Source organism: Neodiprion fabricii, chromosome 5 (genome assembly GCF_021155785.1).
Source record: "Neodiprion fabricii isolate iyNeoFabr1 chromosome 5, iyNeoFabr1.1, whole genome shotgun sequence".
Lineage (NCBI taxonomy): Eukaryota > Metazoa > Arthropoda > Insecta > Hymenoptera > Diprionidae > Neodiprion > Neodiprion fabricii.
In genome coordinates this window covers 18155751-18181943 of record NC_060243.1, presented here as the reverse complement: position 1 = coordinate 18181943, position 26193 = coordinate 18155751, and the positions used below count along the sequence as shown (strand labels likewise).

Sequence of the window (26193 nt, the reverse complement as noted above, 5' to 3'; positions counted from 1 at the left end):
ATTATTCACAGAGAACCGAACATTTTGATATCCGTCTGGGATGGTGAAGTATCAATAAAATTTATCCATTAGTTTTACTCAGGAATTTATTCATCGGTTTCTTGTTAAATAAATGAAACGATTCGTTCAGAGGATGAATTTTATTCAAATTTTCCCCAAAGTTCCATAATAACAGTAATTCAAAGTCGAGTTAAAGTAAATGAGCGTTTTTTATTTCCTTTCCGGTAGTTTCCAAAATTTTAGAAACTCGATTAATTTCGTCTACGAAGTAACGAGAATAATGAAAGTGACGTTAAAGGTAAAAACAAAAAACACTCGGTACATTAAAGCATATAATTTCACAAAAGATACGTATTATATTATACATATATATTAAAAAGTGAAGGTGTCAAATAAAGTGAAAAAATAGGTAAATATAATATAAATTCGTATCATCTGACAAACGGCGACAGGTACTAGGAATCTCGCTGGGAACTGTTTTGAATTATAAAACGAGAAAAAAAAAATTAGTAGGTATGCAAATTGAAAGATAACTCGACCGCCAGAAGTTCGGTTCAACATACGACTCGCCCCAGGCGTTGGAATTGTCGTCCTTGGGATATTGTTGTACCAGGAAGTTGCTGGTGAAGTGAATTCTTTATAAAAAAAAAAAAAAAAAAAAAAAAAAAAAAAAAATACACGAGTATAATTAGTCATGTGCGGATCATTACACGATTCGTGGGCGAAATTTTCAACAGCGTCAAGAGCCGAATTGCCGAAAGTTACGTGACGGAGAGCGATGTATTGGGATATATTTTGGTATCGGCATCTTTTTTAAGAAAAAAAGACAAAAAGTAAAGTCAACAATAAAGCTGAAGACATTTTAAAGCGAGATGCCGATCCTACGATCGGTAAAACCTGCGAGAGATATTCTGTCTGCTGTTTTTAGAATTGGAGAATAAGGTCGATTCCATAGGTCAGCGCTTATCCCGAAGAATAATTAAAACGTGATGCGAATCCGTGTTTTCCTAACTTGACGAGTTTCGATGCCTCGAAATATTTCAATTACGTCATCTGCGAACCGGAATATCTTGTGAATCGTGTTGACTACTGTGATTACAGAGGAAGACAGGCTCGCATAATCGGTTATCACTGCAAATTAAGGTAAAGAATGTCGCACAGAAACGAAAAAAGAATTCGTCAGATATGAAAGTTCAAATCACAGATTACGAACCAGAGAGAGAAATGAAATAAACCAAAAAAAAAAATAAAAAATAAAGAAAATACACGATGCGCAGAATTTGATACAGAAAATGTCAGATCAAGTTTCCAAGAACATGACATAGTATGACTAAAAAATATTTTTTCTTTTGAATACAACGTCTGTTCTGTTCTCTTTTTTTTTTTAAGAATCGGAACGAAATGAAAAATACCCACTAATTAATGCGTGATAATAATAAAAACTTATGGTAATTACGATTACTGCTAATCTGATCATCTTTATAATCAAATATCAGCTGATTATATATATATATATATATATATTATTTATATAGATTCTTTTTCTGATCTTTTCCATAATTTCAGATACAGAATATCACTCGTTACTCGAGAGAATTTAAGAACGGAATTCGATGCAAAACCACGTATAACCGCAACTTTCTAGCTGATACTCGTATTCTTTAATTACGTAATAATAAATGTATTTTATATTATAATATCCTGGCAGGTGAAAAGATTTTGTCGCAGATTTTTTTGGGCAAAAAAATCCTATAAGATTCTAGTAACTCGGTGAAACTGACTTGATTGGTTTCCTTTATTAGAATCGATTTTTGAGTTATTCAAACACTTCTAGATATTCAATGAAGGTTTTGTACCCCATTTTCAGATATTGAAAACTTTATGAAAATTTTAGAAGGATATGTTTTTTTTTTTTTTTTGTTTTTTAGCGTCATTAAGAATTTTTTCTAAAAATTCGGCGTGCAAAGTCTCTGTAATACTTTTAATCGCCTACTTGCTTTATACAATGAAATTTGGACTGCAATTCAACCCCAAAATTCAACTTCAATTTCGATCTTCAATTGTTAAAATATCTGAAAACTTCCTGCTAAATCTTTGTGAAAGCTTTGAAAGTATCCGATTTGCGTGAAATTAGCAAAAAAAAAAAAAACATTGAAGATGGAATTGAGTAGAAATTTTTGCAAAAATAATTGAAAATTTTTATTAACCACGCGTAATGAGTTGAAAATATTCAATTTCGGGAATAAAAATAATCTGAAATCTCATAGGCGAAAATTTACGTATACTTGGCATCACCGCGGATTGAAAAAAAAAAAAAAAAAATGAATAACAATTTCGAGGCATTGGCACGTTCGAATTTTGCGTGAAATGCGTTCGAGGGTTGCATGCAAGTCACGTTCGGCATATGTCGAGTTTACCTTGAAATCATTGCGTGCACCGCGGATTTTACGGTTACACATATTACACAAAACGATCCGAATGTTCTATTTCCCAACAATATTGGCATCAGTAGACAAGAAACAATTCGAAATCATGTGAACGTTGTTATAATCAAATATCGCCCAACCTTGAGTGGAGTGCAATAAATCAATCGTCCACCAATTTGTTTCAGATGAATTTTTCGATATCGGATTGAAGCGGACACGCGCGTTTTGTTTATATACGCCCATAATTTTCTTCGGCTACTTTTTTCCCTTGGGAAAAAAACGACCGATCAGCGAATAAATAAGAAACTCCTTAACCGTGCCGTTTGACAAAAAACGGCGAAACTAATGCCGCAACTTTTGCACTCATTGGGCTAAAAATCGCCTGGCGTAAGTTTCAAATCTGTTGAGGTTATAGACATGATATCTTGAATCTGCAGTGTTGATGGTGTCGGGCTTCGTGCCGTTTTTTTCTTCGTACTTTTTGCCGCAAGCAGCTCAACGAATTGGACAACATCAACTCGCTTGTCTTCGAAACTCCAGACAGATATATACATTTATATATATATAGAGAGAGAGAGAGAAGTTCACGTGGTTTACGAAATGCTTCGCGTGCCTGTCACAGCAACCCAGATAATTAACTGGCGTACTTTTAGCGAAAACAGAATTTTTAACCGGGAATTCAAAAATGCACTCTGATTCCGAAGACCGAGTCCATTTTACGCAATCACTTGGAGACGCGTCAACTGCAAGGCTGCGGGCATTTTATTTTTTCTTCAAAAAAGCAATGAGCAGTGGCATTTCTCACCGCTGAAAAAAAAGGATTTCATTTTTACTAGTCACAGTTTAAATTGTAGTAAAATCGGTATCGTTGTAGTAACGGTTTAATTCTGTTCGAATCACTAGGAAATATGGCGCAGGTAAGTATTTAGCGTCGACAGTGAATTTTCTGAACATTTCAACCAGGTCTGTTTGGTTAATTGGCTACATTTTTTCAGTTAAAAAATGCCTCTGGAACAATTTGTTCTGGCAACAGCATTAAGTCATCGCAATAGTTACAAGAAAATATCATGTAGTTGCGGTTGGAAAACTAATTTTTATTTTTTAACCAGTTATAGTAGTCAGTGAAAATAGTTAGACTTCGCAGTAACCACGGGTTGAAATTTTTCTCGGCATGTAGGTTGCGCTTATCTTCCACTTCCAGTTACGGTGAGGCACCAGTAGAACAACTTCCAGTAAAATGTCACATGCCAATACAACATCATCTGGGTATTTATACAGTTGGATGTTTCAACCGATGTTGATTCGAAAAACTAGATGCCCAATAATGTTCATTTCTTGTAGCACAAGCTCGCTGTTTGAACATAATATCGTCACACTTGACGTTGAATCGAATGTCGACATGACGTATCAACTGATTACATACAAACATGCCTCTGCGTTTTTCTTCTTGTTATTGAGAACAGGTTCTGTGCCAATGGAATATTGTCGTGATGTTGAATCTTGTGAAGTGGTAGTTTCTAGTTGTAGCGGATTGAATATATTATCTATTTTGAAGACTTTCGAAGTGTTTTCTAGTTTTTTGAAGTAGTTTAAAGTCAGTTTGGAACCATTTAAAGTGTATTCAAGTATTTCAAAGTCGTTTGAAATGGTTCAAAGTCGTTCCAAAATTAGTTTGAAGTTCTTGGAAGCATATTCAAGTCTAGAAGTTTGCTTCAAGCTATTTGAAGCCATTTCGAGGTTATTAGAACTGTATTCCAGTGTTTGGAAGTTTTTTTTAAAGTGGTTTAAAGATGTTTTTAAAGTGTTTCAAGTAAATTCCAAATTTTCTGGAGTAGTTTAATGTCGTTTCAAACTTATTGTCAAGACATATTAAAGTATTCCAAATTTTTTTCAAGATGTTTGAAGTCATGTTGAAGTTAAATAAAGTACATTAAAGTCCTACGGAGTTCTTTGAATTGGTTTAATGTAATTTTAAACTCATTCAGAGTAAGTCTAAGCCTAGTCGATTTGTAAAGTCCTTCGTAAACTATCGAAGACCTTATTAATCTTTTGATAATACAAAAATTCAATTGAACTTCATTTGATCTAATCAAAAAGAGTCTCTTAATTCAAAGCATTGACCCGTGAAGACACAAGATCACCGTCGGTCTAAATATTTCTTCACATCGCGACATTGGACGCGTTATGCGTTCACACACGTCACCGTCACGATGACAAGTATCACATTAATCCACATCACAAAAACACTCAACATTCTATTATTCAGCCCTATCGGCTCATACTCAGTAAGTATAGAGAGAAAGTAATAACAGGGTCAAAACAAGGCGCCTAATTGCCGATCTATTTAGGCATAGCCTTACCGCCACGCCCATTTTTGCCTATTCATATGGCACATCGTATATTATACGTGCAGTAACGCAAAGTAATTGGGAAATAATACCGACAATATATAATATCCTTTCATTTCAATCGTAGATATAAGTGTACAAGTATTTCGCCGATCCGTTCGCCTTGGTTCCCAAGCCTCGAGACCGATCTCGAGTCTGGGCTCTTTTACTTTCACGGTTGTCAGTCGCTGCACCCAGAGCACACATGTAACAATATAATAATATAGTTAACGTACGTACACGCATACCTATACACACAATATCCGAGTAAAGGAGTGTCAGTCAGAATTGTCTTTTATTAAACACAAGACTCTGCGTGTGATCCGAATATGGCGATCCGCGAAGGTCGAATTCGAACCTATTCCCGCAGTATTGTAAAATTGGAGCGGTGTACACGATACTTTTTCTATTTTTTTTATTTATTTTTATTTCTTGCGAGCCTTAACGCGAGTCCGGGTGTGCGAATAGCGAACGTCGTTATCATAGGTTCTCACTTATTTCGACGTTGGTACATGGGTGTAACTACCAGCTGGAATCCGGGACTCCGGTGACCATGAAAATGAGGTTTTTGCCACCGCGGTGGCGGTTCGACTTTTGCTTCTCGTTTTCACCTCGGACGTAGCCAATCTCGCACATGGGCTGCAATTTATATCCCACACTCGTTACCTGATCTTTAGAGCAACCCACGCCCTCCGTAAACTCGCGTTAATGGAGATAAGATCGCTGGTTCTCCGCGCGTTCCGAACAGCGTAGGTACTCTGCAATTTGTATACCGCCGACTTGTTGCAGGCATCCCGGATCTTTCCGAGATCGTAATCGTAATGTCATAATTTTCTTTTTTTTTCCGGGTTTTGCTTCTTGAACGGCAAATTTTTTTCAAAGGATTTACCTTATTTAAGGGAAATGAATACTCGAATCAAGAAAAAACATTTTGTTGGAGTCCATTCGCTTCAATCTAGTATCCCTTATTTGTTTGAGACACGATGACTTTAAATCAACAGTTTCAATTCAGTTAGTTTGACGAGATATTTTAGTCAAGCGAATTCCTCGATTCAACAAAAGCTTTTTTTGTCACGATCGAGTCAAGTATTGATTCGAGTAAACCTTTTGACGTATTTCCGAAATTGAGTCAAGCAAGTATCATTTCATTTGAATTTTTACGCATTGTCACTCCGTGACGCGTTATTGTTGACGGAAAAAAATAGGTACCCCAAGTAAACCAAGCGCATGAGTCCAGCCGACAATAAAATTTACATGAATTGAACGCCGTACTGTATTGATGAACACTTCATGCTTTGAAACAAGTAGAGAACACATCTGTCGTAAACATTGGTACATAAGTACTATAAACCGCCACTAGGCGGTGAACTCTCTCGCTACGGAAACAGCGTAACAAATAGTTATAAAGCTGGGTAGGCAAGTAAAGCTAGTTACGGACAACGTAATATAAATTTGACGTAAGACCTGTTACAAACCAAGAAAGCATAATACCAAGATTCGAGTCTTAGAAATTGATACTGACGTCGAATAAATGGAAAATGTACAACGAAAAGTTTTCGAATTTTACTCATCAAACATCGAGTAAATCCCGCGAAATTTCGAGTTAACAGAAATGATATCTTTCGAAGAATACATTTGGGCGCTTGGATAATTCTAATGTTTCAGTCAATGCAAAAGATTTTTATAACGACAAATTTCATTACCTGCTTCAACCATTGAACTCTCTTGACTCAACGAAATATGAGTTGAAACAAGTTTAATTTGCTTTGATAGAAAAATTTCGCATATTTGAAAGAAAACGATTGACGTGCGTTCAATCAATTTTTTTGTCATTTCGATATTTGGAGAGATTTACGTCAGCGTCGAAATCGACCAGAGCATCTTCTTAAATAATTTGCCTAGTTTTTTTCTTCACAATCCAGTGATTCGACGCTTGGTAAAAACGTTGCGTTCGCCAATTCAGAGAAACACATTATTCGTCTACATACGTATAAATGTGTCTGCAGAAAAGAGATTAATGCGCGTTATTCGGGTTACACGGTATTATTTTATTTCACGTAATTTTTCTTGGGTAAAGAAATTCGCCGAACTTATGTGAGTTATTCTTTCTTTGCTGTTCTTTTCGCGGTGTGATTTTGCAACAATGAATTATGACCTGGTAGGTTTAATTGGCTCTAATCATCCGGTGACGAGAACTCCACTGCAATGCACCACGGCTGCTCAGAGTGTTGCGAAGAGACTTAGTTAGTTGGAGAACCGTGTGAAATTAAACGACGAAATTTCACAACTGCCTTAACCAAATTTACTTAGCATTCAACCCGCGATGCTAATCTTGTTTTACTTTCCATTTCCCACTGCAGCTGTTGTGCTCTTATGTATGTATATTGTACCGATGTACATGTAAGGCACCTACATCCGTAATTTTATGTCTCGACTTGGTTTCCGTTTGTTTTCACGCATTTCTGCAGGTATTTCATTGACGAGGGATTTCCCATAACCACAATGGCCAGATAACGGAATAGCGTGGTTATCGCGATATCGAATCTTCGAAGATGGGGAAACTGCATTTGTTGCAGAATTCAGGATTCAAATATAGAATAAATTCAAAATATAGAAAGGTAAAAATGTATAGAACCAAAATACAGAAGCTCCGGGAGGTTTCGTAGAAATTTGAAATTTGTAGTAAACGAAATTATAGAATCATTGGAATAAACCTAGAAATATGCAAGAAGACAGATATTCAATTGAAAATGTACGGGAAGCAAAAATATGAAATCGTCAGATTAATGCACGGATGCAGACAAATGTAAAAATTCGAGCAAGAACGTATAAAAATTCGTGAGTTATCGAATCGTTGGAACAAATGCAGAAATACAGAAAAAGTAATTCTGACGATGCTATAAATTTGGTATTCTATGTTATGTTTTCATCTCAATCTTCATATTCTTGACCATTTCTGCCGATTCTGTAATTCTTGCCTTCTACGTGCTCATCTCTCCACATTTTGATATTCTTTTTTTTTTATTTAGATGTTTTATTAGCAAACGGTTCCGAATGAATTCGAAAATCTAAAGTCGCGAGGTGAACCGTTATTTAAACCAAGGTTAAGGCCGCTGGAAATTTGAACAATTATATCGTCCTCAAGTAGAGTTTTGAATTTATTTACACGATACTTTTCACTTTTGGTGTGAAAAATTAATTTGCCACAGGGTTCATAATTATGCGATACTTTCAAGAGAAAAAAAAAAAAAAAAAAGAAAATTGCAAGCCGATTTACAAGTATTGCAGAGTTTCGTAACTTTTGTACTTTTGTATTCTTGTAACGTGACGCGGTGAAAAATTTACTCGGTAAAAAAGTAAAATTAAATTCAATCAAACTTCTGAAAATCGGACAAATTTTCAAAATTTTCACTTGTATTTGTGTCTAAGAATTACGTTTTGAAACGTACTAAATTCTTTGTAGAAGTAAAGTTGAATCACTTTTAACGCGTCAAAACGCTGTTTCCTTTGCGTTTTGTGAAATGAAACAAAATTTTTATCACTAATTCAAACGAACATACAATTTTCGCTTCAGGTTAACAGAAGCGATTTGAGATGTGACGTTAATTTTTTTATAGCCAAAACATTTTTCCTCCGAGTGATAATTTCCTACCTCGAGTTCCTGGATCAGTTTACATATCGGGAAAATTATTCACTCGTTAAGTGAGCCTGCGAGACGGGTTTTTTTTTTCATGAATATTTACCGCCCCTCGAAGGAGATTTTTCAGGTCGGAAACACGGCGCGCGCGCGCGTTTCAAACTTCATTCAACTTTCTAAAAGCAGATCCACGATGATAAATCTGACGTGTAAATTATACAGTCACTAACACGCGTTAGAATCCTCGCCGAGGCTTATAATCTCGACGTTTATACATCTGTACATATACATATATGTGTGTGTGCGTATGTATCTGGAGGCGTATCGCGATGATTAGCTTTAAAAGACTTCTTGTCGCCTGTTTTTATTTTCTTCTAGTTTTTTTCCTCGTTTCTTCGTATACTCGCAGAGAAAGGTCGTTTGCCTCGTATTATAATTACGCAAGGGGGCGCCTAATTCTTCGGTGTTATTACAAATATAAGGTTAAATTGTCTGACCTCATAACTCGAATTCTTGCGTAAAAATTATCGCATTATGTAGCGGGTTTCTCGAGTCTTGACCCCGTTTTTAACCTATTCTGTACGATTTAAAACAAGTTCGCGGCAAACGTTTTTTTTTTTGTTTTTTTTCTCGTCTTTTGTCCCGTTGTAATTTTTTAAATTCTTGCGATTAATTCTTTTGAGAGACTAAATTTTTTTCCAGCGGAGAAATTCGACCTGGTTGTTTTTTGAATTTCGTCGCACACGCAAATACGTTTCGCGGTACGAGAAAGAATTTCGACCGATTGATATGCATTTTAGTTTATCAACAAGGTTCCGTTATCGCAAAATTTTTATTTACAGTAAAAATCGCAATCACAGTGACGTTTAAAATCTTTTTCGAGAACTGAGATCGATATTCTAATAACGCGATATTAAAGTTATCCTTTTTGTACAATTGGAGAAAAAATTCGATAATTTTTATATATCTAAACAATCTTTAAGCAAATTTGGAAAAATAAAATTGCAAAGAGACACTCTTGAAGGAAAACAAACGCTATCACTGCTATGTAAAAAAAAAAAAAAAAAAAACAAGGAATAAAAAGAAATGACGAAGAAATCGATAAATAACTGGAACTATGAAATTCGTGTTCAGTTGAAAACAAAAAATTGAGCATTTTCCGAACGGATGGTCTCAGGAGTCTGAAGTAAAGGCTAGAAACTATTTTCAACTATTATTGCCGGCTTTGAAAATTTGAAAGATATTGGTGCAGTTGAAGAAAATGAGCGGCTAAATTGACGGAGAATAATTCATACATTGATTCCGGCGATTCTGCAACGCCCGGAATGATTAATGTTTATGGCTTCATCTTCGGGACACCGATACGCATGTTCGCATTTACCGGTGCTTAATTCTCTTTCCGCGATAACTTTCGACGACACCTCGCAGACACACGCTGACTCAACATTTTTACAGCCTCACGCTGCTGGGCTCGTTCCGGTTTGTAATTGAGAAAGTGTAATGTCAAACTCGGCTTGGCCGAAATTGTGTCAAAGCTCGTAATAACAGTTATCGGTGTATCGAAACCGGCGTATTTTTCAACATTTGCTGATACATGAACTGCCGTTTGTGATACTCGTCCTTGTGAAAGTTTGAAAATCGTTAAATGATAACGATGCAAATAGAAAGTAGGGATGAAAAGAAAAGGAACCGTTCGAAAAATCTCCAACAATATTATTTTCACCAAACACGGTGAGGACGGATGAAACGAACTTTTTACTATCCGATAAAATATAATCCCAGCAAATTCGTACGCAACAAAAATTGAATTGTGAAAAATTTGAGAAGAGGTTTTACAATTGCAACGATCGAAATGATTGAATTCTGTTGTTTGCAATCCGACTTTGATGGCTTTAGGCTCGTTTTTACACGGTAAGACCGATTTGTCCTTAAATCGCAAGGGACATTTAACTCTTCAGACGAATCTCACATGGTATATAATGTACACACGTGATACATAGCGATCATCCGATCTTTTCTATGCCTTGGCATTGCGTCACGAGAAGGATCAGGGATCGTCCGCTTATAGTTGGAATCAATTTTCTAATTCCCAGCTATAATCACGCTTCTATTACGAAACAAACGACACGCGGGGTCGGAGATTTGAACTTTAACGAAGGAGTTTCTATAATCTCCGAAAGATATTATGGAATTGAACATTTTTACCGTATTCGATGAAATCTATAACCAGGTATATTACATGCTCGTGACGACAAAAAAAGATTCGTGTTATTGGGTCACCTCGTTCAACTTTTCATTTTAACGCCCTTGGGCAGAAAAGAAATTCACTAGTCTAAAGTGAATCTTATTTTCGTCGGATTGCAACACTATTTGTGTATAATGTATGTGATATTCAAAGAATGATGGAGTGGTAAAAGAAGAAAAAAAAAAAACGGAAAACCACAAACAAAACGTGACGTTTGATGTAAATATTCATCGATTTTTTTCATCGCGATTGAATTATCGAATTCCTGTAAAGATCGATAGAATATTTTAATAATTCTCGACAGAATAATGGGCAGTAATTTCCAAAAATGGAATGACGATGTAAATTTGTTCTTGTTTCTGGAACTTGAGATGTATACCTTCAGCGTATTGAAGAAATTCGGTCGTTCGTCTATTCTTGATTCCTCAGCACCTCATATTCGATAACATTTTTCGTTGAATCGGTGATATTGATTCGATTTCTTTTCGTTTGTTTTTTTAAAACAAAGGCAGCTTAACGCTGTTTGAGAATTTTTGAATGGCTCCAAAATGAGCGACGAAGTGGTAAAAAAATTTGTCTTCCTTAAAAACTACTTTCCAGAATTTTCAATTTTCCGACGTAATACTTCGAGTCTTGATCAATCAAAATTCTTTGACCAAATCGGATTGCTACAATTAAAAGAAACGACTTTGGAGAATTCAGTTTTGTGTGTGTTTCTAGGTTCTTGAATTTTCTTACGCAGTTTTAAGAAAACGTTGAGCTATTCCAAAAAGTTAAGCTCGACAAAACTGTCAGTTTTAATTCGGGTTAGGGTAAAAGTGTAAAAAACTATTCGTAGAATTTTTAAATTCAGAAGGCAGTCGAAATACAGACAAATCAAAATGTATATGTGTCAATGGTAGAAAACGAAAGTGATAAAATCTTCAAAATTTTAACAATTTTGATGTTTTTTTATGATTTTTTATTTTGGCTTTCTTCACTTCGACTTTTCCACGTTTTGACTCTTTTATATATTTTGACTCTTTCGTGCCTCTAAAAATTCAATGAAACAGATTTTCACCTCTGAAAATTCGATATTACGTGACCCTTCGATTTTTTTTTTTTTTTTTTTTTACCCACTCAACCCTCCCAATTCAGACAAATCAATTCAGAGTGTTTCAACGGCAACTGATCCGGGAAATTTTTCTGCTTCTAGAATCCCAGCGAACATCGCAAAGAAGGAACTCTCGGCAAAGCCGCACTGAAGGAGGCCTCGACTTTGAGTGTCCAGAGGAGTTCGGTTACTATCCTCATCCCCACGACTGTACTCAATACTACGTCTGCGTTTTTGGCGGTGCACTTCTGGAATCGTGTACCGGAGGATTAATGTACAGGTGAGGGATACGTGTTCTAAAACCAAATTCTAAAAGCTCCGAATCTCAATATTATTTCGAGGTCTCATCTCTCATTCTCAAACGTTAGATTGATACAGAAATACGGAACAATAATAAAGAAATTGAATGGATTTTTATTTATTTATTTTTTTTTGTTTCTGTTCATTTTTCGATTTTACATTTTAGTAGCTTAGGGGAGAATAAATCGGTAGTTGGATTTATTTTTTCTGTCCCAAGCAAAGCCAGAGGACATTGTTTTTATTATCTGCGGAGTTCGATTGCATGTTATCATAACTTTTGTACAACTGTCGTTTTGAGTAAACGGAAATGAAAAATGCGACGTGATTCTTTCAAAACGTTTTATGATTATACGCGTGCATATAAAAAGCAGGAATTTTTAACTCATTGAACTTCGATATTACTGAATATACTTTCTTCTTGACAACTTTACTTTTTGATTAATTAATCTTACCATTTAAATTAATCTCGTTTAAACTCTTTCAAGTGATAATAACACGTGCTTCTGGTTTTTCATGCAACCGTTTTTGAGTTATGAACATTTAAACATTTCATTACAGTTTTAAATACCTCATAAAAATACTTTCGTTTTTGGTTACGAATATTTTAAGACGATCCCATAATGGATCTGTCGTTTTTTTTTTTTTTTTTGTTTCATATATTCAGTATTTTAAAAGTCTTTTGTGGGCGAATGCCAATTTGCAAGACCTTTGAAAAACTTTGGAAAAATTTGCAAATAGCATTATCGATCTTGTGAGAATTGTGTTAAAATTCCACAAAAGGTCAATTTTACGTTTTTACTATTTTTAACCCTGCATCTGAAAAATTTGATCAAAAATCTCTTTCATTCACTGCATATAATTTTGATTGTATTTGTCGCAGAGCCATAATTTTTCCAGAATAATACTTTCAAATTTTCAAATCATCGACCAAACATTTCAAACAACATCTGAAATTTCGAACATGCTAAAAACGAAACGGAAGTAAAAATGACTCCGGCGTGAAATCAATTTTAAGAAAATTTCGGAACAAAGTATTGAAAGTTCCAACGAGTTTGTAACCAACTCCAGTTCATCAATCAAGTTTAATTGATCAAACACATTGATATTCAAAACTCGAGTGGCTTGGGGAAAAAAAAATATGAATGGAAAATAAAAACTAAATGGAAAGGTCAATTCGCGGTAGATTTTGACACGGAATTGTTTTTGTCACTTATCTAAACACTAACCGGATGGCCTGACTCCTTTGCTTCCAGCATATTATAACTTATGCTGTTTAAAAGTCCCAAATACCGAGACTAACACGCTCCAATACCTGAAGTCACGGAGTAGTAGGAAGGAGACAACACTCGAGCAGCACTTGGCTCAAAAGCTGGCCCAGTTTTTTGGGCAACGTAAGAAGAATTGTCTAAATGCGATTTAAGCGCCTCTGGCGGTGTAAGCCCGTATAGCGCACTCACCCCCCTCCCCATATGATCTTACGATTCGCCGTTTGCAAACCTTTTCCTCGGATTTAATGTCGGTTGAGATTAGAAAAGCAATCACTCGGTTTTTACTGTTTTTTAGTCACTTCAGACGCGTATTTTACAAATTTACGGAGTATGTTTATAAAACGGAGGCTTATAGGTTACGATTGCCGCCCTTTTTCTTACATTTTATAGCGAAAATTTCACTTTTTTCCGTAGGAGGCGCTCAAATCGCATTTAGACAATTCCTCTTCCGTTACCTCAAAACTGGGGACAAGTTTTATCGCAGAGTGTTGTCTCCTTTCTACTATTTCGTGCCTGAAGTTAAACTAACGGATCACGTGGTGGGTGACAAGAAACAGATTTAGTCACGTGGCAAAGCGTGGGAAAGTTCAAACGCATGTGCCTCGTGAGCAAAATTACGATGTATGTACTTGCTTGAAGAAATGCACTGACAAATATATATTCTCTACTCTCTTCCAAAAACAACAAAACCCCACAAGTCACATATTTTTCAACTCGATATTTGGCTCTGAATTTTGTCACTCGGGGATTCTTCGGGTCGCTGATCACGAATCTAAAGTCACGATTCGGTAATTTCTAAATCCAAGATGGCGGATCCAATATGGCGGATGTAGAATCGATAAAACTATGAAAATTCGATGATTCCGGCCGAAACCTGTTACTCGAGGGTTTTTTTTGGGATCATACGAAGTAAAAAAAATCCTTATTGGAGTTGTAAATAAACTCTGATAAGGATAAGAAGATGGCAATTTTTTGGGTGGGACGTTGAGCGTTTCACTGTGACTGAAAGGGTTGAACTATTCAAGCGCTGGTTTCGATTTCGTTTGCTTATAATCGATTCAGGCCGAGGACGCCAGTCAGGCATCCAGTTAGTATAGAGATTAGTGGAAATTGTTGTATGCAATTGTATACAGCTTGGATTCGTAAGGTTGGTCAACTCGAAGTATGTTTTTGAAATTTACACAGGTGTGACCTCTGACGCGAATTTTTATTAACGACTTGGTGTTTCGTTTGTTAGATATATTACTTTTAATCTGTTAGGATAGCGTATGTTGAATATGAAAAAAAAACTCATCTTTCTTATTTTTGCACGGAATGTCCTATGCGCATTAAATATAAAAAAAAAGGAACACAGAACACAGAGAAGGAAAAAAAGGACTGATGAATTATACTGTGGATAAAATTACGTCGGGTAAGTCATCCAAAGTGAAAAAACTAACCGTTACCAGTTTTGCATTTTGCGTAACTTCGCGCCTCGGTATTAATAAAAAGAAACTTGTATATAAATGGCGTAACTTGTCGGGAATGGCACTGTCTTATTTCAACGGAAAAAATGCTTCTTTCACTTTCGGTGAAGTTTCGTTGAACGTTGGAATTTTTGGTTACTCATCGGAAACACTCATGGCCGCTGTCAAATTCAATTTCCGTTCTAACGTTCGTCTTCTGAACTTTTACAATGCTTTTGAATTCAAATTCCCTTTGTTCCATTTTTGGTTTTGCATCTTTTTTTCTTTTTTTTACCGTTCTCTTTTTACACATGTCGAATTGAATAACATACGCATAAATTTCTCGTCAGTTACGGTGATTTTATAATATTAAACGCCAAACAGTGAAAGAGAATCTTGTGAACCAAGGTCTCTGAAAAGAACACGATTTGTGCAAATGGAAACACAGGCATTTCAATTTATTACATCCGAGAGCGATTCGCCGAACTCATATTCTGCACCTTCGGATAAATCAATTAATTAAACAAATTGCACGGACTACAATGTGTATGAATGCGCAGTTTTTTTTTTTCTTGTCTCTTTCTTAAATTCCTCTTCAGTCGGTGAATAATTTTATATGAGAATGAGCCAATCGTTGCAGTTGCGTCATCGTGAGGTAACGGATTTTTGTGACGATTGGGGAGAATGGGTACCTATATGTGTGTGTGTGTGCATATATATATATATATATATATGTGTGCGTTAACACGCAGAATCTTTTTTGAGCAGGCATAAAGAGCTTCAACGTGTGTCGAATTCAAGATGCACAGGCACGCGTTATACTGAACTTATTATCTTGCGAACTGACTTCCTGTTTTAACCCTTTCAGAACTAAATCAAATCTAGTGGTGTAAAATTTCTTTTCTCAACGTATTTCAATTCTGTATCGTTCAACTAATATATCTGATATTTTTCAGAATTTTTTTAAACCTATATAAAATTTTGTACGCATGTCCGTTACAGTGGAATCGTAATATTTTTTGCTTTTCTTAAGTTTACCAATTTACCTTAATAGGAGCCGGCCTAATATATTTTTTTCGATAACATACGAAACTATCATAGAGACATACGTACTTATTTATCGGTTGAAAAATTTATTTTAAATAGCCTATAAAATTAGAAGTAAGAACGAAAGTCTGACGAGTGAACAAACGGTTAAACAAAATAAGGTTCTAAATTCAGAAGGAAAGTCGAATTTAAAACTCGAACGATCGCCACTTTGTTGAAAAAACAAAATTGAAAATTGCTTCTCTTTTGTGCCCAGAAATCTGTTGCGGCAGAATTCGCCGACTAACAATTTCAATTCTTGGAATTCGAAAAATCGGTCGAATGGATAATCAAAATGAGTAAGTTTTTCACGGTCGATATTTTTTTCTCAAATTTTTTCGAACGATATTATTCTACAAATCATTTACATAGTTAACCGTAGTATATTTACTATGTAATAATTCTTTTCTTTCATCAGTTTCTGATACTCTTCGGTTCATTTATTTTACAGTATTCGGTCGATAAAATATAACTTGTTTGAACTAATAAAAAAATTGTCCTTCGTATTAAAATAATTCCATACATTGCAAGCCTGTTGAATATTTTTTAGCGATATTTTTCTGTGTTATTGAGCGAAATTTGATGTAATAACAATTCTAATCAATCATTCCACATTTTTCATAGACATTTTTACGAATTTGATTTCCTTCTCTCCTTTTTAATATGTAAAAAAGAATCGTCGAGCAAAAATAAATAGAAACAAAATTTGTCCAACTAATCGGATGGAAATGAAATTGCGCTGAAATGCGTAAATGAAAGAAAAAGGAAGTAGACGAAATTTCCAATCATACTCCAATTTAAAACAATAAAACGCTTGGTTTAAACTAACGGAAATAAAAATGAATCGAAATAATATAAACAAAATTTGTACAACAAATTGGATGGAAATAAAGTTGCGCTGAAATGCGTAAACGAAAAAAAAAGGAAGTAGACAAAATTTCCAATCCCAATCGAATTTAAAACAAAAAACGACTGGTTCGGACTAACGGAAATAAAAACGAATCTGTTTCAACAAGTTTCAATCTTTCTTCTTTCTTGAAAAGAGCCTGCGCCTGTGAATTGAGGCTGTTGTAAGCGGTTACGCGACGCATAAATGAATGATAATTCCAAGGTTCGGTTCTACGGCATCGACGACGATCAGTTGACACCGGATTCCGGTGGGCAATCCAACGTTTAGCGATGCGGTTATACAATGAGAATAATGGGAATGAATAGTCGGTTAAGGATTCCCAAATATCTCGGCGTCCGTGAAACCGCACGAGCTTCGCGAGGCGGAGTTTCCAATTATTAGCACCGCACTGATGGAATATACATGCGCGTATAAACATTTTTACAACTAAATTCTATCGACCATCAACGATAGTATAATTTTTCCAGCATCGAAAAAGAAGAAATATACACTTCTAGAATTTTTCAGCGCGGGTTCGACGCGATTTTCGAATCACGTTTAACGGTTCTAAAATCTTGGACGTTAAATTTCACTGCACACTTTGTAAGATTTGATTGAATTTTTTTTTTTTCAATGCCGTAAAACGGTGCTCCGACAATTTCTAAAATGGGATTTACACTTCGAAACGCCATTCCATCTTCTTATCGAGTCATTCGCGTACGTCATTAATTATCTTTCAAATTGATAAAAAAAAATTTTTGCACGTCTTATAACGAACTGTTCGAGATCGAAAGCAAGTGTCATCATTCATCGATATTGCCGTGTGATGAAAATGATGACAAATATCTTCCGGAGTGAAACGCATGATTGTTTGATTTCTCGAGGCAAGTAGAAAAAAAAAAAAAAAAATCGTTCCATTGTATTGCAAAGAATCCCGTGACCTAAGGGGATATTCTTCTTCAAATTATTGTAATAAAAAACATGACCTTTCTAATACACAATGACGATGACGAATTGTGAGAGAAAAGTCCACTGACCCGAAATCTGACCTCTGAAAGTCGAGAAACCTTTGTCCAAACACTGGTCAGGGTCTCCAAAGACACCGGAAATAATCGACCTTGTAAAACTTGAACCAAGATTGAGAAAGTTTGATCCCAAGTAATTTTGTTTTTGTCTCCCCTTTACTCGAGTGTTATCGGTATCTCTAAGCTTGGCCTGCGGAATGTGTAATTGTTCGAATTACAAGAGATCCGATAGAACGTTTCCCCGGCTTGATTGTTGATTCTATTTTCTTTTCGCAACGCGATGATAATCTCCTTTGTTTCGAGGATCTGAAGCTTCCGCCGTTTGTTTCGCGCATTTATTGCGCTTTGGCAAGATCTGAACTGTGCGATGCAGATAAAGCGCTTACACTTCGCAGACTCGATCAGGCCTCGACCCATATCCGCCATTTCCACGGATCTTTCGCCACCTTCGATGATGCCGCATCATCACGGTCATCGGTCCGTGCTCTCACCTGCAGCATCGCTGAAGGATACATCTAATGTGAAATATACATATACGCACGCCTCGAGTCGAGTCAGGGACATGATTTGTTAACAGGAAGTTAAATCTCCGAATAATTAACTGTATTCAGAAGTTACGATGATCCCCGTCATTTTAAGTACCGTGAAAATGTCGTCCGAGATTATTCGATGTCCGCTTGGAGACGATAAAAATCATCAACAACTTCGACGAAGTTGCGTAGCCGATCCTCTGTCGAAAGCTCACATCAATGATTTCGTCCTCAAATTTGAGAAGAAGCTGTCGAAATTCGAGTGCAACTGTTTTAAAACAATTTTCAGAACAACGTTCGAGTCATCGTCGTGCAACAAAGAATTTCATTCTAGTTTTTGTTTTTACAGTTTCCTCAGACTTCTGACCAAATATTTTAAACAGAATTTTCATAGTCTATTAAAATATTTGCAATATTGAAAATCTTTAATAATTCTACCGGACAAAATGTTTAATTTTTAATGGATCTGATCCTTAATCTGCTTAAATAATTTTGCCACCGTCATAGAAGCTTATTACGCTAAAAATTCGCGAGCAAAATTCGACATCAATAACCCAAAAAATCTAGAGTACATTTTTTTTTTCACGCAGAAATCACCCGAATATCGTTTGATATATTTTTAGAATTATTTTCGAATTTCAACGAGTTGTTTCTTTCTCAAATTGGAGTAAAAAATCCCCGACCCTGCGCTAGAATTCGTTGACGCAAACCATGGCAAAAGGTTTTCACAACTGCATTAGAGTTGAGAATAATTTTTCTTCTTTAATATCGAAAAAAGTTTAACAGTATCGAATAATCTTTGCAAGGCATAATAACGTGAAATATTCCGTCTCCCGATAGTCGAGGACGGTGAAAATTGACCATTCAGATGCGGTAAGCCCAGCAATGAAAGACGAGGTTATCATTCCGAAGGCACTAATGTGAATAGCACGATCCTCAATGAATTGTGCTAACATATGTAAACGCATATTTCGTGTTGCGTATGTAGACGCACGTTGTTATCGTATTTAGTACACAGATGGTAAAATAAACGTGAGCAGCATTTCGAATTTGGTGTTATTCGAAAAATGTGATCCATTTTCTACATCAGTTATACGCCACTGTCATGTATTATGCAACGATAACATGGGAATCGTCTTTCGTCATCAACTTAAAAACGTTTAACGTCTTTAACATGTGTCGTAAATATGCATATTTACCAGACGATGCAAGAATTTGTGGTTCCGAATTTTTTATAGTCAAGTAAGAAGTTGAATTTTACTTCTGGGAATATATTATTTGACACCTATCAGACCTGAAAGTACGAATTTAATCCTTGATCAGGAAGTTTTGAAAGCGCATGTTTGTACACAAAATTGGACATTTTATTAATTGAGTGAAATTGAGGGAGAAAACTGATTAGTTAGCAGATAAAAGTTCAATCAATTTTGTCTGAAATTGATATCCACAGATTTTTGGAGTCATTATTTGGGAACTGAGCTTCGACCTCTGCAAATTTCAAATCACGTATTCGACGTGTGCGAGAAAAAAGTAGAGGTTGTTTTCTAATTTTTAAGTCATTCGATGTCTGAAGAATGTCGAGGTCATCCATCATGAATTCAATCTGGTCAAAATTCAAGAATCTAACATGAAAGATTCGGCATAAAATCCAGAATTGACGATTCGTATGTTGATTTGTAAAACAATTCAGCAAAGTGCGATCACCATATTTTCACTTCAACTCAGATAACTGTAATTTTTGTATGGCAAATAAACGCTGTAAACATAATATATTTTTCACGAACAATTCGCAATCCGTTCCGGAGTGTTCAATATAGGCCGAAAATATCTCAAATCGACAAATTTTATAGAGAACTGATTTGCCTGTAGAAGGTATCGACAATTTTTTATAATACAATGAACAATTTGGAAGCCAGCACGGCTAGAAGTCCAAAGAGTTTCGGTTCAACTTTCGACACATGAGAAAATCTTTCGGATATTTCAAGACGGTCGGTTTCCAAGTTTTTGAAACGATATTTAATGCTCTGCCAGAAGTCGAATATTACATTATTGCGTTTCTCATTTTCAAAACGCAGAAACGTTGCTTTGTGGTTCGACGATCAAAATAGTGAGCTTCACAACGCGTTTCTTTACAACGATCATCGTTTCATCAAACGATTATCCCCAGTTTCAAAAAATCACGATGTGCCTCAAATCGCAATATTGTCATTGTTTCAGCAACGAACTGCAAACCTGTGACTGGCCCAGGAATGTTGGCTGCGTTTCGCAAGGCGGAGAGAGAGACGCTGCCGTGAAAGACGTAGAGAGGATTGAAGAAGAGCCTCAGCTGGTGAGGTGAGTAAAACTATAAAAGAGTCCACAAGCAGAGTCTGGTTAATGGAGGTTCGCCCTTTTTTATCCTGTCAAAATGAAAGTTCCATAAACCTTTGTGTTCTTTCTTACTTGCGGGTCTTCCAATAAGAAAAGTACTCGTGACGCACTTCACAGATTTTCATTAACTCGTGATATATTATGGGACATAAAAGTACACGAGACATTTATTTTCTATCGATGTACCAATTCAACCGTTTAAAAAGCAAAAACGATGTCTCAAAAACGAATAGCGTTTAATGGGTTTTGTAAAAAAGTTCTAACTGACCGACTAGGTATTCCCAAAAAATCGATTCTTGAGGGTGAAATTCAGGAGTGATTTCGACCTCCAAAACGGCCGAATTGGCACGTCAAAAAAATACTCGCGTAATGTCTTTTGCTGCACTACAACATATCGCAGATTGAATAAAATCGGTGGATTGCATCTCGGGTACGTTTCTTGTAAATGGAACCGATCGTCCGAGTGTGGCGAGGCTGGACGGTAAATTCACGTTGACAGGACATTCGTCTGATCCTCAGGGCTTCGAAGGTCGAATCTGTGCCGCATCAGCGCCACTCACGACCGACTCAAAGGCAGCAGGTGGCCACGTCAAAGACGTCTTCGGTATCGCCACCGGTTACCGAGAGGCAGCTTCGCCAGAAGCCGCAGCCTCAGCCAACCTACAGCGAAGAGGAATACGAGCCGGCATCCGAAGTCGAGAGCGACAGACAGCAGAGAGTTTACAGAGGGCAACCCTCGACCATCGGTCAAGTGCAACGGGACAGAGATGGACTCCGAAGGAACGTCATTTCTGTGAGTAAAGCTCGTTGTCAGGACGAATGGGACCCACGGTCTTGATCAAAAGTAAGGGAAAGAGGGAGCCGATGACAGTGAACACGAATGAACAACATCCATGCTCGTGTGATGTAAGAATGTATCCGACCAAATTCGAATGGCACAAGTTGCAAGACGTCAAGTGTCAACAGTTTGAGACAAGGTTTGGTAATGGTATCGATGATCAAACTTTGGTGTTCACGATCCAATTCCGACGTATTTCATTTCCAATTTCTTAACTTTTGACTCGCACTGCGGAACCCATTCTCCTTAACTCTCACCCTTTCAGGAACTCAATGATGAGTGCTTCGCGTATTTGCCTTGAAAAGAACTGTTAAGAACTCTTCGCGATTATTTGCAGTACCTAATGATTCGCTTCGTCATAGGGGGGTAATGTACCGATACTGAGCACCTTATGGTTAGTATTGGTTGTCGACATATTCAGCACGTTGTATCAAAGGTTTTGGTCACAAATGGTATCCAAAGTTCCTTTGATCTACGTAAACAGTGATTTTGAAACAAGCAATCGATACATCTGTCTGACGACTTGCTAAACGCGGGATTTCGCCAATGGATTGAGTAATTGAAAGCACAGCAGGTCACGTTAACGGACAGAGAATCTTTCAAAGTTGGCTACGAATGGCACAGTGACCACAAGTAATGCATCTGACATATTGACGACTCTTCGTTGCGTTCCAGAAACGAAGCTTTCCGTTGTTCTCTGCCTTTTATTTTTCTCTTAGATCGAGTGACTGCCGAAAGTCATTGACTCCGGTTTCAACTGAGTCATATTATTTACTGGTTCTCAATTCCTCAGATCGGTCATCAGGCACCATTAACAATCGTTTTGATCGTCTTTTCTCTCACCATTTGGACTGCTTTAGTTCGTTTGGACAGCGAAAATTTTCAGATATCATCTTCAATCGAATCATGGATTAGTTATAATACTTCAGTTGAAAATTGATGATCCTTTAGACAGCCTTATACCGCTGACCTGCCAAATTTTAACGTTTTAAATGTTTTGGTTCAACCTTGACCATCTAAACCTCTCAATCAATGCCAGCGATCTTCGAAAGTTGATTAGCGAATTACGCGCCGAAATGTGCCTCATAATCTTTTGTTTTTTACCATCCGCATCATTGTCAAGAGAAGTGAATGTTTTTTTGCGTTTTTAAATATATCTAATGTAATCTACAATGCGTTTTTAAAATTAGTAACTTCTTATCGAGGTAAATTCAAGTCGCGTCTGGCTGTTTTGCCAGAAGAGAATCGATGGATGGTCGAAAACTAGTGATTTCTAATCTGCGCACTCCGTGGTCTGTTTGCCCAAGAAACTCTTTTTACGATCGTTCACGAAACTCGATTGCTTTTATTTTTTCCATTTGCATTTCTCCAGCCTTGTTCCAACCGGCCGGAGAATCGTAAATCTCGTTTCGACGAACGTTGCCGTTGATCGATTTCAGTGAAAGATCAAACGCCTGATTCGAAAATCAACGACTTTATCTATATGTATCAACAAAAATTTACCAGTTGTCGAAAATTTCCTTGCGATTTGCTTTTCTGTTATATTTTCAATCGTTGCAGAGTATTTAATTGCTATCATTCGCCAATTTCGTACACGGTTATAGTTGGTATTTCGTTTGTTTAAACAGTTTCAGGTGATTCCATTATAGCGACGCCGGAAACTTTTCAATTCTCATGCCTCGTTCTTTATTTGTGACATCTGTGAGATCCTAATTGATCCTTAGAAAATTTTGCCATTTGATTTTTGCTAGACTGCATTCATCGTGTTGAACGAAAAACAGAACTTGCTGCTTCTTCAATTGGGTGAAATTTGGGAATTTATCCTTCGTATCCACTTATTTGATTCGATTGGAGTTTATTTTATTCAAAACTATGTAAATCGAGCTTCGGTTAAGTATCCTTAATTAAAATTGATTCACAGGACGCACTGTTATTGGCAATAACGTCAACGATTTCACTCGGTAACATCTTTTCCCATGTCCACGATACCTGAATAATGGTTCGACCAATTTACTTCAAGCTTGGAGACGGTATTTTTGAATATTCTATCATTCTCGCTAGGATCCGAAATCATTTTCTATTCCAAATCAAATTGGCGACCCATGATAAAATGTTTCGATGCCCAAATTAACAAGCTTATGGAATCTTTCCCAACCTTCTTTTTCTTCTTCTCGCGGTTATTTATCCTCATTTTCAACGAATTGAATGTTTCAAAAAATACTTGTCTCGCACTCGAAATGGTTGTTCACTTCAGAACGAGGCTCTAAATCGAAGCTCTGGTCATTACGGACAGTAAAAGCTGTCGATGAAGTGGTTCGGCATTCCTTACAAGGTCAACGCAAAGCTTCAGCGCGTATTCAGCATGCGATAAAAAGAGAAAAATAATAATGAAAATGAAATGGAGAGTGTGTGTCTCACGTATGAGTGAGAGTTCCAATGGCCTGTAGGACACGCACGTAATAATATAACACGTGGTTCCAGAGGCTCTTCGAATCACTATTTAAACCACGTTGCCACCCAGTTTGCTGCACTCGCTGTCGTTTTTCTTTTCTCGGTCAGTCGGTACGTGCGTTTGCGCACATGGAAATCTACGAAGAAAATTATGAGCGCTAATCGGTGCCAGACTAGGTCTCTTAAGGATGCGTCAGGCGTACAGTCCGGGACAAAAAGTGTCGAATCAAAAAAATTGGGAAACTGCAAGTACAAGTTATCATGAGTTTTGTCGGGAAAAATATTGAAGATCTTTAATTTCGACGAAAATTATTCAACGTGATCGATAATTTTCAGACCGGTCACGCGATTGTCGAGTAACCTCTTTTTTTTTATTTGTTTATTAATTTTTTTATTTTTCTTGCTAGACTCGTGTGCATGAAGTAGTTTCGCAATTTGAACGAACGAGAATCACCTCAAACGGATTTTTAATAACTCATGTATATATTTTAAAACAAAGCATAAATTTCTTACAATTAATGTGTGTTCATTTTACAAAACATATTTTTTTCGGTCACTCGTAAAGGTTAATAAAAAATCAAGTCTTCGGATTTATAGACATAACAGACAATTCAATCAGACACAAAATTGGCCGCCATCTATCGAATTTGGGTACACGGATACGTTTGATTACAAAAAAAAAAGCAGAACAGTGAATCGTGTCCAAAGAATTGTTGATACCTGAACTCTTTCGATACAAATCCATTTGTTTTTTTTTTTTTTTTTGGATCTCCCCTTGCTCGATCAAATTTGACTCGATTAGCGTCAGCTGCACTACGAGTTGAATATTTAATCCTTGATTCTTTCGTTGTTAAATTTTTTTCAACCGGACTGTACACCCGATACATCCTTAATTTATAGGTCCGTAACTTTACCCACGTCTCGATCAGTTACGAAAGACTTTCTTTTCTTTTCAAACGCTGCACCCGTCTAGTATAATTCTACGTATGTCGTATTATACGCACGTGTATACTGTGTATGTACAAATATCGATAACTTGTAACCAGTGTATTGTTCACCACGTGGCTGTCACCTTTCTCTGTTTTTTTCAATGCACACAAACCTACGCGCGTATCCGTTATTATGTACTCAATATTATACGCGCAATTATCGCTCAGTGTAAATATGACGTGCGCAGGATACTCAGCGCGTGATTTCACTGGCAATTCTTACTCACGGTCCATTTCGATCATTCATTCACGGTAAAAAAAGCACATTTTTTGAGGTTATCAAAAAATTTCAATCCACCTGAAAGCCCAAAATAATTGTCAATATTGGGTGAAATTATTCCTTTGGGAGTTTAATACAGACACACATCAAGTTTAATTTTATTTATTACCTGTAATTTTGCCGGAATGTTAATAAACTTATATTTTTAACAGGCGAATTCGAATCTCTGTTCAGATCGATGTAAATTGGCGTATGTTTTTTCTTTTTTTTTTTTTTTTTAGCATGACAATTCAAGATTATGCGTTGAAAACGTGGTTTGGTTCTTACGCAAAAAAAATTCCCAACACTTTTAATGTATCATTACTCTTTACTCTACAAATTAATATCATATTTCAAGAAATTTTCAGCACAATTGATGTGCAATGTTAGGATTATAAATATGGACGTGAAATTTCGAGTCAATCAAACTAATAGTACTTGTGATTTGAATATAATGCAGACTGTTCAGGAACATTTCGGAGAGTAATTCAGATTATATAATACTTATTCGTTTTGCATTGCATGAAATATGACTTTTTTCATCATATAAACAATAATCATCAATTCTCGAGGAACAAAATTAACTTTCTACTTCTACTGTGCGGATATTCTGTCACTTTGCCGATCAGTTTTTGTGCCTCTTCGGTAAATCGTAACAGACTCGAATGTTCGCAATTTATATGCAGATTCGAATGTCCTTCTCATAAACTTATTGTATAAATCATTCCAACTAAAATCACGAATATTTCCAACGTCTAGAATTTTATAAAAATTCGGTAGACTTTTTTCTACTCTCAAACTGATTTGTAAACAAGTCCAAAAGTGTTCAAAAGGAAAAAAACCAAACACAGATTTTACAACTATTTTCGCTGAGATAAAAATGGAACAGTAGGTACATAAAAAAAAAAAAATGCCAGTTCACGTATGTTAACATCGCGTTATTTTTCAAATTCGA

At 36.3% G+C, this 26193-nt stretch overlaps 1 protein-coding gene across 2 annotated transcripts in view; it reads left to right on the top strand.

The window, feature by feature from the left end:
* Nucleotides 1–26193, top strand: part of LOC124182233 — a 57850-nt gene that overhangs the window by 10860 nt on the left and 20797 nt on the right. For both annotated transcript variants that reach the window (XM_046569185.1, XM_046569184.1), the window contains exons 2-4: nt 11891–12068; nt 20549–20665; nt 21221–21494. In XM_046569185.1, coding sequence (XP_046425141.1) covers nt 11891–12068; nt 20549–20665; nt 21221–21494 — 569 coding nt within the window. The remainder of the gene's footprint in view (nt 1–11890; nt 12069–20548; nt 20666–21220; nt 21495–26193) is intronic.